General features: G+C 40.8%; 1 protein-coding gene across 1 annotated transcript in view; it reads right to left on the bottom strand.

Annotated features, from left to right (window-relative positions):
* The window catches only part of Pappa2 (pappalysin 2), a 244,382-nt gene that overhangs the window by 3,849 nt on the left and 220,180 nt on the right, over positions 1-20,353 (bottom strand). Inside the window, exon 21 of the mRNA XM_059280960.1 lies at positions 1,379-1,477. Coding sequence (XP_059136943.1) covers positions 1,379-1,477 — 99 coding nt within the window. The remainder of the gene's footprint in view (positions 1-1,378; positions 1,478-20,353) is intronic.

Genomic DNA, 20,353 nt, shown 5'->3' with positions numbered 1-20,353 from the left:
CTGTTATCTCACTTCTATGTAATTATCCCTCTCCCATTTCAGAGATGACACAGAAAAAGTTGCTTTTTTTTCTGCTTGTATTGTTGTCAAGAGATAAGCAATTCCTTTTGAGTGTCTATAATTAGAATCAAAGATAATGGGCACTGTTGAGACACAAGAGTGGTAAATATTCTACCTTTGGGGTACTCATGATTAAATGAGATAAATACAAATGTCACATATTAGTGTAAATATGATGAATGGATGGGTTTAGAAATTGCACAACTAGATTAGAGAAAGGGTAAGATCATTTGCACATATGAAATAAAATATGATGTTGTAGTCAATAGAGAAGTGAGATGATGTGCCTTTATAATCTCAGGTTTTTTGTATGCTGGCCAGAGGCACTAAAATTCATAGACAAATCCCAGGTTTGCAGAATATGAAATGGAGAGAGAGTTAAATGACTTCTTCCTATGTGGCCATAACTTCCTGTATGTAGATAGAGTCCTTGAGTAGCTATATCTACAAGTAAGATAGAAAATAGCTGCCTGATCTGATCTCTGATTTATGTCAAAGTTCATGATTTGTTTCTCTTAGCTCAAGACTGATTAGTTATCAGAGGAAGAGAGGCCCAAATTGTTTGGTGATGTGTTGAGTCCTTAAGTACTCCATGTTGTCACCTCATTTATATGAAATGCTGAAGATAGTGCCTGGCACATAGTAAGTGATCAGAGAGGGTCAGATATTGTATGTGGTACTCTAGTGTGTATAGAGCTGATCATGGCTTTATTGTGGAGATAATATAGAGAAGGAAATAACATGAGCATATCTCCAATTCATTGAATTTGCCAACTAGCTTCAAATATTCCCCGAGCACTTGCATTTTTACTCATAATACTGTAAAATTTCAGCTCACTCAGTTTGACAGATATAAGGTACTTATCTATCAATTTAATGGAGCCAAGAATAACAGGGACAAAGGGTATCAGATAAAGTCATGCTGCAGATCTGGTCCAGCGAGTGGTCCAGGTAGCTATTGTAAATACATTTGTACTTACAATAGATCAAAGATAAGTAATAGCTAGGGAGCTTTTCATTGGTAATCTAGAACCTTCAAGGGAAGGAAGACATTTTTTGATCTGGGCAATGACAAGCTGGCAGGAGACTTTCAGCAACAAAAGCCATTGTTGTCCTAATGGGTCACTGTATTGGTAATTTAGTAAGCTGTGCTCACCACCTCTTCTCCATCACGTAATCTCCTAATCACCTCAGAAACTCCAGTGCTTACTCATTGCAGTTCACACTTAATAACTGTACCATGAAGGAGAGCTAGCCAAAGCCCCACTAATTTCTGGAGCCACACAGCCTTTCTACCCATCCCAGGCATCTCACTTACCTTCTTGGAAGATAGTGTGGAAGAGCAGCAGTCTCCTCCATCGTAGTGGCAATAAGCCCGGTTATTGATAGTATCACACCAACCATCTGCTTGGAAAGGCTGTGAAGAGATGGAGTCAGTGTCCTGTGTAGCTCCATGGGCCCCATCATTTCCCCTCCCCCCACTTACCTCTAATTAACTCCAGCCCAATTCACAAGATACCCAAAAGACTATAGAAGAGCACTCAAAAGGCAGAACACATCTCAAGAAGTTGAAAAGCCTTGAGAAAAGAGCTTTATGCCCAAGGCACTGTCTAATTTCCTGTCTAGCACCTGCTTCTGGCCTAGTCTAAGGTCTGTTTCTATCATCAAACTTTTTTATCAGTTACTTTAGCTTTCTTGTAATAATCTTTACAGTATGCATATTATACTTTCACATTTTAATTCTGTTAATTATTTTTTAAGCCTGTGTATTGAGCAATGTTGGCTTTGTGAGTGAGAAAACAGAAATGCAAATAGATGATAAGATTCTCCCAGATCACATAGCCAGGGTCAGGCAGAGCTAGGCATCATTTGTCACAAACTTGCCTTTATGCTACTTCTCTTCATCTTTTTGCCCTTCTCCAAAGCCTGGCACTTCTACCCTAGAAGTCCTCAGCTTCTATGATGACCTATATGTTGTCTGTCCAAGGTGAAAGTGGTCCTAGGTTAAGGACACCAGTGTTGAAACAAAAAATATTTCCACATGTAAAGCTAGCTACCTGATGCAGAACAGCTAGATAACAGCATTTGAGCAGAGAGAGTTGAACTATTTCCATACACTCCTGTTACTGCTGTCAGTTAACAGGAACCAAAATGGGAAATGGGCCCAGACTAGATCAGAGTTAATGGACTGTTTCACCCCCAAAGGGAATATGTGATAAGAACAGCTACAGGCAGTTAAAAAACACTTCAGCCACTAATACGTTGCTGCTCCAGAGAGCTACCTCTTGAAGTAAATAGACCACGCAGCGTCCAAGAGGCTCTATCAGCCAGTTTACCTCCTCTGTAACCCTGACTTACCCTCTCTAGTGCATGAAATGTAAACCCTTAGGAAACATCTCATGGTCAAGCTCTTTGGATTACAGAACTTTGGTGTTCTGAGACTACCTATTAGTTACATGTGAAGATCACTTCATCTCTCCTACCCTCCTTGAATGTCAATTATGAAGACTATTCCATAGTCCACCATGCATTGATAAAATAGATCACTCAGTTCAGTAATGGCCATGAAATAATGTTCAGCAATCGAGTTACATCAGAAAAAGCTCATCCAAGGCATTACTTCAGTGTTTTGATTTATTCTATGGGGTCCTGAGGTCATCTGAACATCTCATCCCAGATGTATACTCGTTTACCAATCACTGAAAAGATGCTACTTGTAGGGTAGACCTTAACAACTGTCATACAGCTGTATAGCAATGTCAGCTGAGAGCAGGAAGGGACATGAATTCTGTTTACAACACAGGCCTCTCTAGGAGAAAAAAACCCAAAGATTCAGAAGAGAACTTTTGTCTTTCACATTAGAGCCAGTTACTTTGGCTCCAGAAAACGTGAGATGACTACATGATCAAGCATGGGGGACCAGATACATCTTTTAAGCTCCCTCAGTCTCCTCTTCCTTTTTCGAGTGCTTAGAGAATAATTTACCTAATACTAAGATCTGTTACTCTGCCTCTAACCTTGACTAATTAATTGGCCAGACTTGGTCAGCTCGTTTTTTACTGTCTATATTATTTTTATAATTATAAAAACTCATGAATATCTCTAGTTCTCCTGCACATATTAGTGTGCTCTTCAGAATGGAGGGAATGGTAAGTTTGATGATGTTTTCCTTAAAAAAAAACCCCACAGCTTATACCTTGTGTATGCATGTTTGTATATTTATATGTGTGTCAGTGAATGGATACGTGTGTGTATGCTTGTGGAGGTGAGAGGACAACTTTAGGTGTCATTCCACAAGTTCCATTCATGTTTTTGTTGTTTTGGGATGAGGTCTAAACCTTACCAAGTAGACTAGGCCAGAGAGCCTTAGAGATCTGTTTCTGCCTCCCCAGCACTAGGACTGAAAGTATGTACCACAAAACCCAGGTTAGTTTTTGTTGTTGTTGTTTGTTTGTTTTTTGACATGGGTTCTGGGATCAAACTCAGGTCCTTATGCTTGTAAGGTAAGACTATTGCAAACAGAGCCATTTCCCCATCTCCAGTCTACACTTTCAAATGGTTTTAGGAAAGAATCCTAGGTTACTGTTCTTTGTAACATCTTTACCATGGGTGGCTTCTCATCTCAGGAACATAAGAGAATCCACCATGAAGCAGTCACAGCCTAGATGACCTTCTTTAGGCCTCACTGGGCTTCTCTTGCAATGATTGCCCAAATGATTTCTAAAAGTTGTTTGACTTTAACTCCCAAAGGGTCATGGGGAGAGGGAGGAATTTTTGAAAAGGGGGAAGAAATATAGAGAAATTTTGGAAAGACTCGAGGGTTTAATATACTATATACTTATTAGAATTAATTGTTTCTCCCGTAATGTGCCAACCACTCCACCCTCAGCAGAGTCTCCTATGGCAACATGTACCTGGGAAGACTGACAGTTTGAATCCAAAGCTACAAAGGAAAGAGTAGGAAAGGAAAAATGACTAAATTGATCCAAAGTATGAAAGCATTCAAACAGCCACCACAGTTGAAGATGTTAGACTCAGCACACTACTCCTCTTTTAAGACTACTTCCCAAGAGAGGGTGCTGGGATGGTTTTGGTCCTGTGCACAAGGGTACATTTCCCTACCCATATGTGCACTTCATTTATGCCATAAAGTATCCCATGTAAGTGTGTTTTTTAAACACTTGAAGCTCATTTTGTAGAGGTCATTTTTTGATTCTCATTTTAACTATGCAGACAAAGAAAAAATCTATAAAATACAGCTACTTATACAACATAAAGTCATCAGTACGAACATTAGTTCTTCTCGATGTTAAGGAAGATTCATTTCTTTACTAAATACGCTTTCTCTGGCACATACACATGCCTTTCAGTTGTTACTTAGCATTGAGACAGAAATCCAAGCCTGTAGATCATAGCTAAAGTAAATCCTCAAATCAAAGACTGTCTGAGTTGTTCTTCTTATGATGCATTCCCTTTATTATCCATTTTGATTGTTACAGAAAGGCTTATCTTGTTGGCCTCTTGGTGGTAGCTGGATTGTGAGAAGGTGAGGTGATCAGATAAATAATGAATAAGAGTATACTTGGAACACACACACCAGTCTATTCTGTCTGTGTAGCTTTGGAATCTTCACTAAATACAATTCATTCTTTTTTTTTTTCTTTTGGTTTTTCGAGACAGGGTTTCTTTGTGTAGCTTTGCGCCTTTCCTGGGACTCACTTGGTAGCCCAGGCTGGCCTCGAACTCACAGAGATCCTCCTGGCTCTGCCTCCCGAGTGCTGGGATTAAAGGCGTGCGCCACCACCGCCCAGCTCAATTCATTCTTAATTAGTGCTATTATTACAGGAGACTCCTTGTAAACAGAATGAATTATTATTACTCTTGTGTCCAATGACATTTATTGTTTTGAAGCTCTTCTCCCAAAAGATTGAGCCACAGAGATGGTGGTCCTATCTGTCATCTGTGGCTGTAGTCATTCAGCCAACCAGTCAACATTCTTGATTCTATATCTATATATGCAGCATTCTCTCTCTCTCTCTCTCTCTCTCTCTCTCTCTCTCTCTCTCTCTCTCTCTCTTTCACACACATATATGTGTGTGTGTGTATATATATATATATATATATATATATATATATATATATGCAGGGACACATATATGTACATATATATGTGTGTATATATGTATAAAATTTAAATACAGAAATTATGAAATAGTGAAAACATGGCTCCCCCTCTTGAAGAAGGTCACTGTTAGTAGTCTCAGTTTGATGGGCTAGCCCAGTGCTGGCATCAAAATGTGTATGAGAAATGACTTGATTCAGATTTAGGTTGGGGGTTGGGGATTTAGCTCAGTGGTAGAGTACTTGCCTAGCAAGCACAAGGCCCTGTGTTTGGTCCTCAGCTCTGGGGGAAAAAGGATTCAGATTTAGGGATGAGAGGATCTACTGGGGGGGACTTCTGCTACATCCTCTGTGGAGAATAATGTAGGACTAGACATTTCTACAGAGAGGAGGAGTCTGAAAGAACTGTGAAAGGGGAAGAAAGATAACAATAGAAGAGGCCTCAGTCGGCTTACCACAGAACTCACCCTCAAGAGAGTTCCACAAGCTTTGATTGATAGGCTGGCAACACAACCTTTGTGTGAGCAAGAGTAAGAATTGTTTTCTTCTGCAGCTTGCAATAGAAATTAAGACCACAACTATGTTCTAGGAAGGCAGTTCCTACCACCATCCTCCTGTTCTGCTAATATAAAGGTTGGGCTCTCAACCATAAGGGACTCTCCCTCAGGGAATCTTGGGGGCAGAAATTCCTATTTGATTACAGGGATGACTTAAACCAGGAGTAGACATTAAAGTTTGGCCTGATGCCGAGCACTCTATTTTCTCCCTTGTCATTTCTGAACAAGCCTTCCTATTACTCAGATGAGAAATCAGAGCACATCCATTTGTTCACATTCATTAGGATGTGTCAAGACTCCAAAGATGCTTCTTTCCAGAGAAGCTATGATGATACTGAGCTCCATACAGTAGACTGACCTGTGGACCAAATTGCCCCATTCTCTGGTTCTTCAATAATGATGGCATTTTGCCTGTCTTCATTCTCAGCCTCACCTTGTACTATGTGGTTTCAATGCTTGTATGTTCCCAGATCATGTTGAAATACAATTACTATTAAAACAATGTTGAGATGTGAGACTTTTAAGATGGAATTGGGCCAGGGGAGAGCTGTCTTCACAAATGGATAAATGCCAGTGTCTCAGCAGAGAGCTCCTTTTTAAAGGGGAGATTGCCTTGGCTGCTTTCTGTTCCCTTAACCACCCTGTCTCCCTCCTTCCCTCATTCATGCCTCACCTTTCATCATTAGATGATAATTTGACCTTAAATATCCCAGACTCCAGAAATGGGAGTATGAATTTATATTCATTAGAAATTATCCAGGTTTAAGTAGTCTCTTTTAACAGCACCAAAAGATCAAGACACCCCAGCTATGTCTGTTGTATCCGTAAAGCCTAGGTTTTACATGAGAATATAGAATGGGGAATTCCATTACAAATCTCCCCTTAGAATCATATAGACAAAACTTGGGAGGCCTTTGATACCTTTTGTGGATGTATATTGCCAGAACTCTACTTGTTTGTCAATAAGATAATCCATCTTATAAATATTGGCAATGAACAATAAAGACCAAGTGTGAGAATATGAATTAGTGGAGTCATAGAAAATAGTATGAGCTTCCTGTACCTAATATAATCTAGCAACCCCTCCGTTGGGTCCATGTTGAAAGGAATGATGAAAAGGCTTTTAGTTTAGTTTAGTTTAGTTTTGTTTTGTTTTTAATAAGGGCCATAAAAACGGGAAACCTTAGGGATAGATGTAGACTTAAAAGCGACTTACTGTAAAATGTGCACCTTACAAATGAAATGGAGACTTAAAAAGTGAACTGTGGTCTGGTGAGGTGGTTTAGTCAGTAATGTGCTTGATATACAATCATACGATCTGAGTTTGGCTACCAGCACCTACAGGAAAAGCCAACTGATGTCTCATAGCATAAGCCCAGTGCTAAGGAGATCCATCTAAGAATCTAGAAGTCGCTGCCCAGCGAGTCTACTTGAAATAAGGAGCTTATGGCTCAGTGAGAGACCATGTCTCAAAAAAGAATTGGAGAGTAACTGAGGAAGACATTGAACATTAATTGATGGCCTCTGCATGCAATTGCACACATGTGCACATGTACCCACATACAAGCAAGCACACACACACACATACATACACAAGTGAGCTGCCTTATTTTCAAGGCTAGTTCCTGGCAATTCTGAGAACAGAGGCTAGATTTTGTGGTTCCTGATCAGTTGATCTCTCTCTTTCACTCTCAGATCATTTTATCATCTTTTAATTTATTGGAAATGAAAGGAAAGTTAGTTTCCTTTCATGTCTCTACAAAAGGAGCTGAGGTATACACTGGTATAAAATAAACACAGTAGCCTAGCCCAGGGAGGAAGAAAGAGTCATACATATAAGTTTCCATGGGCTCCCATGTTCTTGCCTTACATTGTTTCTCAGCCATAGACTAAGGTTTATCCCAAATAAGTGTCCTAGCACTTTAGTTCCCCTGAGACTTGACACTTGCTGGATCTACTTTTCCTGTAGATGGCTGTCCCGAGGAAGAAGCACCCATGTGTTCCATATCAACAAAAGCATTGCATTCTGGGCTTCATGGTGCTAAATCTTGTCACTTTGATGTACACTGTAGTTGTTGGAGGTAATAAGAAAAGGAAGGTATTCTTTTCTTCCAGATCTCACCCCTTGGTGTGAGAAAAGGCTATAGGCATATCATAGCTGTGGGGTTATAATACTCTTGGAAATGTGATATTAAAATGAATATCTTAGATATTTCTAGATATATCTTCCTCTGCAATGTCTAATCTGGCTTTCTGAATCCACAGTTCCTTCTGCCTTAGAGCTACTATGACATGTACATTATAAAACTTCATACACTGAATGTTTGGGCAATGGCTCAGGATCTTATAACCTTTCTAGTGCCCAGACTCTAATTCGGTCTATACAGAATATTTTCTCAACAAATAAATTAGTATGATAATTACTCTGTTTAAAAATGAAAGGCTAACTCCATTTGCATGCTTTATGACAGGATCCCTCCTCTTCGATATTCCTCTACTGATAGGACATTGGGTAGATATGTTGCTTTATGAGAACCACATCACTTACATGTGCATATTTATATATTTCTAGTACATATTTGTATATTTCTAGTATGTATTTATATATTCCTATTACATATTAGAGTATTGATATGCACCAATTTCTGCAGGTTAGAAGTCAAATACAGAATGTGGAAATTCTCTCTGTATAAAATGAAAATGGAGGGGTGCTATGGAAATTGCTCTGTATGCTGTGAAGTTGTTGCTCTGATTGATTGATAAATAAAATGCTGATTGGCCAGTAGCCAGGCAGGAAGTATAGTGTAGGTGGGCTAAGGAGAGAGGAGAATTCTGGGAAGTGGAAGGCTGAGTCAGGAGATGCTGCCAGCTGCCACCACCATGAGAAGTAAGATGTAAAGAACTGGTAAGCCACAAGCCATGTGGCAACTTATAGATTAATAAAAATGGGTTAATTTAAGATATAAAAACTAGATAGCAAGAAGCCTACCACGGCCATACGGTTTATAAGTAATATGAGTCTCTGTGTGTTTACTTGGCTCTGGGTGGCTGCAGGCCCTGGTGGGACTGGAGAAATCTCCAGCTACAGAGGAGCAATTAGAAGGGGTGGGAGGTGTAAGTGAGGCAGGAGAATGAGGAAAAAGAAATGTAGTGGAGCAGCTAAACTTAAGTGTGTAAGAAAATGTAACAATCAAAACTTTAAAGAAAACAATCAAAGCATTGTCCCATTTTCACAGCTAAGATTTTAAGGAAGGAAGAAAAATTCTCCAGGGAACAAAAGAGAAAGAGAATACTAGAACAGAAAGAACATCTTAGGGGTGACTGCAAATCAGTAATCAATGGGGTAGGAATATGGGACTAGATCATAGGTCTTTGCAAAGTGTGGAGGAATAACTGACACTGTGGGTACTTTGATAAGAATGCTCATGAAGTCTGGAAAGAATGGCACAGGCATAAGCTAACATTATATGGGTAATGTGGCTTACTAGGAAGATTAGGAGTCTGGTCCTACTTATTAGTTCTGAAGACTTCATAACTCAGACCCAAACTTCTGCTAAATTCATGAATAACTAAGATGCCAAGAACCTGCTGGGTTTTCAGCTTAAAGGGGCATCACCTGGAAGACCAGGGCTCAATTCTATAGTCAGTAAGTAAGAAGCAGTTGTAAGAAAATCATGAACACATATATACATTCTGTTGGCTATCAGAGGGACACTGACATGGGCTCTAGCCATTTAGTCTGTAGTCTTTGCAGGACTAGGGAGTGGATCTAGGGTTAGGAAACCGCTATATCCAATACCCTTTTTTCTGATGGTCTTGCTAAGTGTTCAATAGTGTGCTTGAACTCACTCAGCAGCCTTATTCAGCCACTCCAATGACTGGGATCATAGGTCTGTGTCACCATGCCTGGCTTGGGGTCTAGTCTTATAGTCTACAATGTATCAATGGTTGCTGTGTAGTTTTATGGACTCTGTGTAGGACCTCAAACTTCTCATTGTGAAATCTACCAGACCTCCAGAGAAGGTAAATATGCCCTTTTACAAGGACTGAAAAAAAGCTTTAATATAATCTGTTTACTTATACCTGACATCAGGAACAAGACGACTTCTGATAAGTGCCTAAGAAAGCAATATCCATTGAAAAAAAGTAGTTGAAATAGAAGAGGAAAATCAAGCAAAATTAGGTCATATGACTTCCTTTTCTATAATGTTTCATCTCCTTCAAAGCACCCAGAGCTCTAGCACTCCTATCTCAGAAAACATAAAGACTATGGAGCCTGCACGAAGACTAAGAGCACAGATACCATGTTACATAAAAGCTTGTTCAGAGTCCTGCTTTACTCACACCACCTCCCCTACCTTTCTACATTCTGCACAAGTCACTTTGCTATAAGCAATAGCATCCTTGCTTATACACAGAATGCCAGTGCCCACCTCACACAGTACTCTATGGAGTAGATGAACAAATGGAGCCAGAATGATGAAGACAGTGTTTGACCCACAGCAAACACTCAGTAGCTCAGTTTCATGGATGCAAGAGAGGCAACCACTATAGGCCTCAGAGGCTGGTGAATGAGTTTTCTGCATCAAGGTCCTGGTAAACAAAACCTCAAGATTCTGCTACGAACACCTTTAGGACAAACCCCAGTGGTTCCTGTCTTTGACGGTCTCCTGCCTACTCACCTTCATTACATACAGAAGGATCTGAGCTGTGAGGGAACAAGGATCAAGTATATAGGAAATGAGGACAGAACATGTAAAACCCAAAGAGGAAAGCTTGCCTGGGCTCTAAAAAATCCTCAAAACATAATGGTAACCTCGGTATCTCGGTCACCACAGGCTCCTCTTCTCTAGCAGTAAGGATGATGCCTTGAGACATCAGAAACAAAATGGGGAAAGACAACATTAACTGGGAGGGAAGGCAGAAGAGCAGAAAACAAAACTGCCCAACTCATTAGTTCATAAAGGCGATTCTGAAGAAGACCCATGCGAGTCAACATTCATTAAACATTGACTTCATCTGATGGGTGGGTGTTGATGTGCTAGACACCAGGTTGATTGTGGGAGCCCACCAAGGTTTCCTAGTGAGATCTGAGTTTGCTTTACACAGCAGGGCTGCGTAAGAGGACGGATTGACCACATGCATGGTTACCAGGTGTTTGGAAGGGTCTGCACTTGACTGTGCTAGGAGGAGATCTTTTGCTCCACCCCTTGGCATTTCTATAAATAGCCCTTTAGAAAAGACAGAAGGGGCTGGTGGGTTTTGATCCAGGCCCTCTAGAGGCTATCCTGTGTTTCTGTGTGTCTCTCTCCCCCTCTATATTTCTATCTAAATACTTCTCACTTCTCCCTATTCAAGAGTACCCTGGGGAAAAAAGTGGGGGTGGCTCCTCCCACAGTTGATGTAAGAGAATGGAGGGCTCAGGTGGAGCACACTGGTGGAGCAATCATTTAGCATGATGGAGACTTTGGTTTGATCCCCTAAAACCCAGGAGGAGGAAGATAAATAGAGAGCAGAGTAACATGGAAGTACCCCTGCTTGTGTGATCCCCAGAGAACTGGATTCTTCTGTGTTCAAGGTCTGTACTTCTGACCTTGGATGAGCTGAGGAGGGGACTGGGAAGTCCCTAAACAAATGATTGTTCTTTTCAAGAGGGAAGCCAAATTCCATGCAGCAATAAATGTCAGGAGACCTTGTAGGCCACTTGTCTCATTTCAGTTGTGAAAACAAGAAAACCATGAACAGGAATAGCCCTTCCAGGCCTGTTTCAGTATTCATTTTTGTAGAATTTTGAACTTAGAATTGGGTTGTATCATTAACATAAGTACTCTTGACCCAAGCAAAGTCGACTGCTTGGCACCAGCCTTTACTAAACAGCACATGAGATGTTATATCATCAAGAAGGAAGGACACAGTTGATGTGCAACCATATTTCAGGGCATAACTGATAGAAATCTAGAGCACTGGGTTATGTGGTATTAGTCGCATCAGAGAAAGGGAGTCACAGTGGAGATAAGGTGCTGATGGAGAAAAACTTTGTTGGTATTTTTTTTTATTGTTTTGGGACATGGAATTGAGTTCAGATGCCTAGATTAGCCAAGGAGTAGTTCTGAGTGATGGTGGGGTGTGCAAATGGCATAGAGTTAGCTGGAAATGGAGAAGCTGGGACTCCCAGAGTCTGCAAGTATATGTCACATGGTTTGTTGATAGATAGAAGTCAGAGAATATTTTGTCCTCAGGTGTTGCCTCTAGGTGGGAAGAGGGTCACTCACCTTCATGCCCACACCCAACTAACAGTAGCTACTACCATGGCTTTCAACAAGAAGGTTGGATGAAAAGTTTGCGTGAGTTCTCTAGTTTGGACAGGACTTTAGGGAGGGATGTGCAGCTCTGTCTGTAGCTCAGATGCAGATGGAGCTCAATAAATGATTTTCTGCCCTAGATATATGTGTACTCTGACTGAACCCTCCATGCCTTTCCTGTCTTCCCCACCCTCAACTCTAACTCTGCCCAACCCATCTATTCCTGCCTTGGGGTAAGCAAAAGCCACCAAAGCTGGATCACCTTCCATGGAGAGGGGAAACTGGGTGGAAAGACGATTGGTGTGTCTGGGTATGGATACTTCATATGCCTTGAGGCTTTTCTTACAGTGAACTCGAAGGGACCATGAAGAGGTGGCCTGGGGCTGGAAAGGACTTGACTACCACAGGAGCTAAATATAATCTTCCAGGCATAGGCTTGCTCACAATAGACTCTTTAAGATAACAGACTAAATGACTCAGAGGAAATAGCAGAATTTTAGGCCACTCTGAGCATCATGCTAAGTGGGATAGGACCTTCAGGTGCCTTCCCTAGGTCACCTCAATAGGTGGTTACTCTCTCAATTCCTCCTCTCTGTGTCTCCATCAGCTGCCCTGCCAGGCCATTCCCTCTATGAATGGAACATTCCATGCTCAGTTTGCAAGCTTTGCGGGCTTGCATTCTGGTGGAAGGTGAGGACAGGGAAGAAAAAGAAGTAGATCGACCTCTGGGGTAGAGGTCAAAATCCTTCAGAGATGAGAAAGGAAGGCACAGCATGGGACCCTAGACTCTAGGGCCCAGAGGGTCTGGGCAGGCTGTTGAGGTTCAGTGTAGCTCGGGAGCTTATTCCCCCTTGTGCCTCTGGCTTCCAGCTCCTTGGATAGACTTCAGCTCATGGGAGGTAGAGTCAGGCTGAGCTGACCGCCAGAATGTTCCACCACAGCTCCAACACGGGTACTCATCCCTGCCCCCTACCATACACACATGCATGCCAAGCAGCTCGGCATTTCTTGGCTCCCCACGTCGGCCCGTGGAAGATGACTGGGAATGCAGACTGTGGGAGGAAATGACAATATTCATTGTTTGGATTAAATATTATTCTTGGCCCTCCTGCTGTTTGCTGAGTGTCTTATTTTTTTAATCCCCATTCTCTCTCATTCTGTTCTTCTTGTCCTCTGTCTGTCCCCCCTTTCTCTCCCTCTCTCCCTCGGCAGTTAAGCCCATGAAGAAAAGTTCCGAGGGAAAAGTGGAGACTCCTAAGATGGAAGCTATTTAGCGAAACCACAGTAGATGAGAAAAGCTTGTCAAGGCAGTGGTTCACTCTGAATGGGACTTCACTTAGTTTTCTCTGAGTTTTTCCAGGTGTGAGCCAGAACTCACAGAACTTATTTTCTCTCCTTTGTATATATGCTGTATACACACGAGTAAACGAATGTGTATATGTAAATGCATGTACTCATATACACAAACACATCTATGGTACACATATATGATACAGTACAGCTATTCCCTCTCACATCTGTGAGACACATACTATATAATTCCTAACACATAATTATGATACAGCTATATAACATATACACCCATACACACATGTATAATTCCTCTAGAAGCCTCAGGCACAAATGAACAAACCTAAAGGTCAAACTATCCTTATAAAACACAAAGATCCTCTCTACAAGCCAAACGCTATTTTTAAATTTTATGTGGTGTATGCTGTGTACTCTAAGCTGTATGCACATATATTCTTACTATAACCAAATATGACTGATGGCACTATGATACATATTTTAAAGTCGAAAAGTTTTAAGGACTAGAATTGTCAGAGAATGTGATTGAAAACAGCACACAGAGACACTGTTTAAGGTACAGGCCTGTCAGGTTCATAGTACCTCCAGTCCTATGATCATCTTGTCTAAACACTCTTCACTCCATTCCTCACTTTCTCATAGCTAGTCCAGTCCCTCAGCAAAGCCATCAATAATGGTAGCCATCTTCTGTTTTAGGAAAGACCAATGTCACAGAAATACATAAGAAATATATCTTAGAAGATATTGAATGTCTGGCTGGAGAGATGGTTCAGCAGTTAATAGTGCTTCCTCCTCTTGTAAAGGCCCTGGATTCAGTTCCCAGCACCTACACCAGGATTCTCACAACTTGTAACTCCAATTCTTGATAATCAGCTGCCTTGTTCTAGCCTCTTTGGGCACTGCACACACAGGGTGCATGTATAGACAGGTAGGTATACATACATATACCTAAATACAAATATAAATATAAATTTTAAACTCTAAAAAGATACTGAATGCCAAAACATTTATTATGAGCGAGCTAGAATCCTGACACATCTGATTTATATATATTTGGTGTGTCTCCAATATACAGGGTATCATAGCATGTTTTACATATAATGAAGTTATGTGTTAAGGAGGCTCTTGTTGCTGGAGGGTATAATAAGGCAGAATACAGGAATCATCTGAGACAACAGAAAAGAAATTAGAAGTAAATAAGGAAATTCCCTGAGTAATTAATAGCACCGTAAATAAGAGCTTCAACAACACAAAAAGGTGGGAGATGGTGTATTTAAAAAGGGTTTTATGGAGTAGATGAGTTTAGACTTAATCTTTGCAGAATCAATAAGATTTGAGCAGAGAATTAAAGAGAATAATCCCAGTAGGAAAACTAAAGATCAGCCAAGATTTGAGATGGAAAAAAATAAAAAAAGAAAAGAAAAGATGTATCTGTGGTTTTCTTCTTCAAGAATTAATGATCCAAGTTTGGAACTAGGTCCAAATCTCTATCCAGAGGAATTTGGTCCATATCCTGAAGACAATAGGGAACAATTGAAGGGCTTTCTGAGCAGAAGAACATGACAAAAGCTATACTTTATAGGGTGGATCTGAGGACAATACAGAAAGTGTTTGGGAGAGAGCTCGGGCCACAACGAGCTGGGAGAAGTTCAGCCCAAATAGCCGGAGCTGAAAGGGACAGAACCAAATGCTTGTAATGTGGAATAGATAAAAGCCAGCAGAAGTGGTGTGATGAGGGGAGATTGCCAGCAATAGCAGAGTGCTTAGATTTGAGGAGAAGATTGGTGGAGATAAAGGTTTATAACATTCTGACTATTTGAATCACGATATGTTTTTCTTAAACAATTTGCTCACTGAAAGCCCAGCTAGAAAGAATCTTCCTCGCCACCCTCCAGGGACTGAGTCATGGGACTCACAGAACAATCAGGCAGCCAAGCCTGTCCTCACTGACAATGAGAAGCTGTATACATGTTACTTTCCCGTGTAAACATGGGTCTAGAGGGGCCCAGAACACTTTCTGTTCAGCCCCATCTCTGCCAGGGTTTCTCCATAACTTAAACACAACTACTTTATGACCCCCTGGGAATATCCAGGTCCAGTTGAGTTGAGGAATGGCAAGAGGGATGGGTCATGTTTATTCTAGAATATTTTCTTGCCAACGCTCTTGTTTCTTTTAGCTCAGTCTAGTTTTTAAGTTCTTGTGTCCTGAACAATTCAATTTGTGTAGCTGATTATTGTGGTTCTCATCCTCAACCTGTCACGCCATCCTGGGTTGTCAGCTGGCTGTTCTGTTCTCTGTTAATTGGTCAGTCTATCCCATTTCACTTTCACCCATATGGAACCTATTCACTGTGAAAGTATCTTGTTTACATTCTCTTTATCTACGGGATGCTTGTCTGTGTATCTTATCCACTCATCCACTGATCAATTGCATCTGTTTCACTCCATGTTTTTTAGTCTCTGAGCACTGCTAAGCAGAGTTCCTTGATCTGCCTCCTCTGTCTGGTCTTCCTTGGCCTTAGATCTTGCAAAGCCCAGGGAGCTGGCCTAACAGGCGGTGGTCAGTACCCCACACTCACCTCTTAGTTCCCTTCTCCTTCCTACTTTATGTTGTCTACTTGTTTCTGTGGTTTTAATCTTTTTAACCAGTTTAGTTCTACATTTGCTAGCTCTGGAGCATTGGGAAGCTAACTGCATGGTCACCCACCCATTTCCTCATTCATAAAGCAGTAATGTCTATAAAAAAGTAATAATTCCTTATCATGTGCACCTGACATTCAATACAATCAATAATGTTATTAGTGTATAACTTGGGACAAGCAGCTCTTTCCTTGTTGTTATTCCCTGAGCACACAATGGTTCTGGAAACTGAATCCTGATAGTTCCCTGGCATAGAGAGTAGTCATACACACCCTGGGGTGGCTTCTAGACAACTTATCACTCTTCCTGTCTCTTTATATTCTGTAGTACAAGGATCTTGCCCCTTACCTTGGCAACAGTGCAATAGAAAAACAATATAGAATATGGCCTCAGTAGTAGCAAGATACCTCAAAAATCTAATATACCCAGTTACATAGCCTGCGCACTCTACTGTTGAGTGTGAAGGTTCAGCTGCAGTGTGTCAAAGTTTATCCAGTCACTTATTATTTCCTCCCCCATCCCCACCTCCACTGCATTGACCCCTCTGAAGACCCTCATCTTCCTACCATGGTATCTGTATATGCTCCACTTCTAGAAAGCTGCTGACGCCCTGGGAACCAAAGACTACAAGGTATCTGCAACTAAATAAAATATAAGATGATCTATACCGAGAAGTGAATATTTACAAAAGAAATGAGAACAAGCATAGCCTTCTCAGAATAGCCCAGTGGAGCTAAAGATCTTTTTAAAAATTGGAAACCCCCAATGTTAACTTGCTCCTGTGTGTGTGTGTGTGTGTGTGTGTGTGTGTGTGTGTGTGAGAGAGAGAGAGAGAGAGAGAGAGAGAGAGAGAGAGAGAGAGAGAGAGAACCATGAACTAAAACATGAATTATTTCATCAATTTATTAAAATATTTACTGATTCATCAGCCCTTCCATATTTCTAGCACTTCTCTCTAAAAAGAGGATGCATGAAGAGGTATAAAAGGAGGGGACAGGGAAGATGGTTCAGTGGGTAAGAATGCTTGCTGCATGAACACTCGGACCTGAGTTGGAATCCTTAGCACTCATGTAAAAATCTAGATGTGGTCACAAGAGCCTGTAACTCCATTGCTATGAGGTGCAGAGGCAGGAGGATGGTGGGGTTTGGTGGGGTTCCTAATGGTTCCCTGCCTGTAGTAGCCTTCAGACAGGTAGCTTCATGTTCAGCAAGAAACACTGTTTCAAAGAAATGAGGTGGAGAATGATAGAGTAAGATACTGACCTCCATGTATATGCACATACAGCTAAACATATACCATATACATATCACAGAGAGAGGAAAGGAGGGAAGGAGGGAGAGAGAGAGGGGGGGTGAGGGAGGGGGAGAGGGAGAAGGAAAAGGAGAGGGAGAGAGAAGGGAAGAAGAAGACATACAGGAAGTAAGTCTCAAAGGTAAAAATGACCTACACTTTATGATTTTGGGTTCAAAGTTTGTCTGGACAGATCAGGCCATCAGGATGGGCACAGAGTACATGATATCAGAGCAGATAAGAGACGAACAGCACAGGAAGGCTGTAGGAATTCACATTTTAGCCACAGTGTCTTCAAGGTTACAGGAGGCTCCAAAGACAGAGATCATTCTTGAAAATCAAATAGCATTTCAGACATGCATCACCAAGTTTAATATTTCCCACATTAGAAGACTTTGGTTGAATCTAATCTCATTTTTAATTAGTCCTCATATCACCTGGTGAGGCAGATTAATATGATCATCCATATTCCACTGATGGGGAAAATGAAACAAAAGGCCATGCCCCAAGGTCACTTGGGGAATGAGCAATCGAGGTGAAAATTAAACATTTCAACAGCAAGATAGAGGACACTAGAGCGTAGACTTCATCTATGTGGTTCAAGGTTCTTCACGTCTGCATAATGCCGACTCCATTTACTATCAGGTTTCTGTAATTTAAAAACAAAATGCTAATTCTAGTTCAGAACCCCAATATCCCACATTTAGTAAATAGGGAAATTTACCCCAAACTGACAATAACAGCTAGCTAAAATGGGTATTATGTAGTCAAAAGTGAATATTAACATTTATCAAAATTGATATTAAGTTCAATTGTAACTATAGAAGATTATCCATGCATCTTACCCTCTAAAAGCTGACTTAACTGAATGTTCAAAGTAGGTACAGCAATAAAAATCACATATCTCCAACTGAATAGGTAGGAGCCAGGACTTTCTATTCTTCAGCCAGTCAAAACTAAAACCAATTACAGTAGAGCCTGTATTATAGTATTATGTGATGTGGGCTCTAGGATGCCTATCCTAGTGTTGCAGACACTCAGTTCTCTTTGGTAAAATGATGTAGTATTTGCACATCTGCACATATTTTCTTGCATACTTTAAATCATCACTATTTTATTTACAATTCCTAATAAATTACAAATGATCTATAAATAGTTGTTATGCTGTATTGTTTAATGGCTCAGGACAAGAAAAGAGCCAGTACATGCTACTTACAGATGAAGGATTTTGTGGAGTATTTTCTATGCACACTTAGTTGAATCCAGGTTGTGAAGCTCATGGGTATGGATGATCAATGGCAATGATTTATTAGAAAGGCCATCTAAGACTGAAAATAAGACAACACTGGGACAAGGGGTGGGGGATGGGAAGGCAGAGAGTGAAGGGGTGTGGGGGTAAAGTCAGGGGGGATGCAAGTCAATGGTGGACCTTTACAATAATTATTATAACCTTTAATCAGGTTAAAGTGGCATGTAGGAGATCATTGCAACTAACAAAATGACTCTTAGAAACGACACTACATCTTTCATGTAAAAGAAGCCACATTAGCTCAGAATGTACCTAAAGAGATGATTAAGTGTTTGAATGACTTGAGAGTTCTGCTCTTCACACACAAATTTGACCAGATTTAAATATATACAAAACCATAGCGCTTGTGAGAATCATGGTGTCAAACATCACTATCAGTGTGGACAAAGAAGGAACCATACACATGGAGAACTTAGAAAAGAACTTTGGCCTGGTTGAGTTCTACCAAGAGAAAGCAGATTGAAAAAAATGGCTCAGATTTCCCAAAAGAAATGTTCTTCAATGTTCCCTTTATGTGACCAAAGGGGATAAAGGGAAGGGAGGGGCTTCCAAGACAGCAAGGCTGTAGCCAAGAGCCACGAAGAATAATCCACATCCACTGGATGCTCCACCAGGGAACGATCACAAGTTACTACCAAAGGAGCCATCCCTGCTCTCACGGCACAGGCCTTTTGTAACTTCTGCTCGGCAGATTTCAGAATTGCTATGGATCAGTGACTTTTATATGAGTCTCATTACTCCCCTTGAATGGGAATGTTTATTGCGTTTGTCTCCTTTCTGCTCCACTTTGTGCCTAGGGTGAGTGAGATGTGGAGAGTCTGTGATTTTACTATGTGGCACTCCAGATTAAGAAAAGTTACACCACAACCTGCTATAAATTTCAGGCTCAGAATTCAAACCTGATGGTCAGCTTCTACTATGTCTTGGGATGCAGTACACTGTGTAGAAAATGATAATTAATGATTTTGACAAGGAAAACTGACTACAGTTCTTTTCATTTTCCATCTTTGTCATGACTCCACGGTTAGCAGAGTCTGATTCTTCCTCCTATCTGTTGGCCTAAGCATGTGATTTATTTAAATGGATGAAAGATGAATGTATGTGACACAATGGCCTCAACAGAACATTTTAACTGAGTTAGCAGCACTCCCTTTCCTTCTCAAGATATTTCAGATTATGAAGGTAGCTGCTCAGCCTGAATCCCTAACATCTGGGTCCCTGAGGAAGAGACCTAAGGCAAAGCCACATTATCCAACCTTCAGGAGCATAAGCAAGAATGGCATTTTGTTACTAAGACACGGATGTTAGTGGATTACTTGCTATGCAACTTTTAACAGAAAATCACTCTGTGTCATTTCCTGTCAGCTCTTTGAATTCCCATATGCTCCAATGTACCCTTTAGATCTATTTCAAATGGTTTCTGTTTGCTAGACCTTCATCAAATGACTGAGTGAATTCTTTGCTTTATTCTCCACGCTCCTACACAACTTGTCTTATCTTTTTGTATTACCCCTTGGCTAGCAATCTGATTTTCAAAAATCTCCATTGGATACATTGTGCTGAGAAATTGTAAGTCTCTTTGGTAATCTCAGCACATAGTGTGCACTCATAAAATAGCAGAGGGATGAAATTAATAAATGCTTTTGAAGGGGGTGACCATAGTTTTGTTACCACAGAAAGAAGGCTATGCTGTACTACAAATCTTAGTCATTGAGAAGGGGGACAAAAAACTTGGACATTGTAAAATGGCATGAGATTTCATACA

This window comes from Peromyscus eremicus, chromosome 15 (assembly GCF_949786415.1).
Source record: "Peromyscus eremicus chromosome 15, PerEre_H2_v1, whole genome shotgun sequence".
In the NCBI taxonomy this organism is placed as follows: Eukaryota; Metazoa; Chordata; class Mammalia; order Rodentia; family Cricetidae; genus Peromyscus; species Peromyscus eremicus.
The sequence above is the reverse complement of the archived record's forward strand: the minus strand, read 5'-3'. Positions and strand labels throughout refer to the sequence as shown.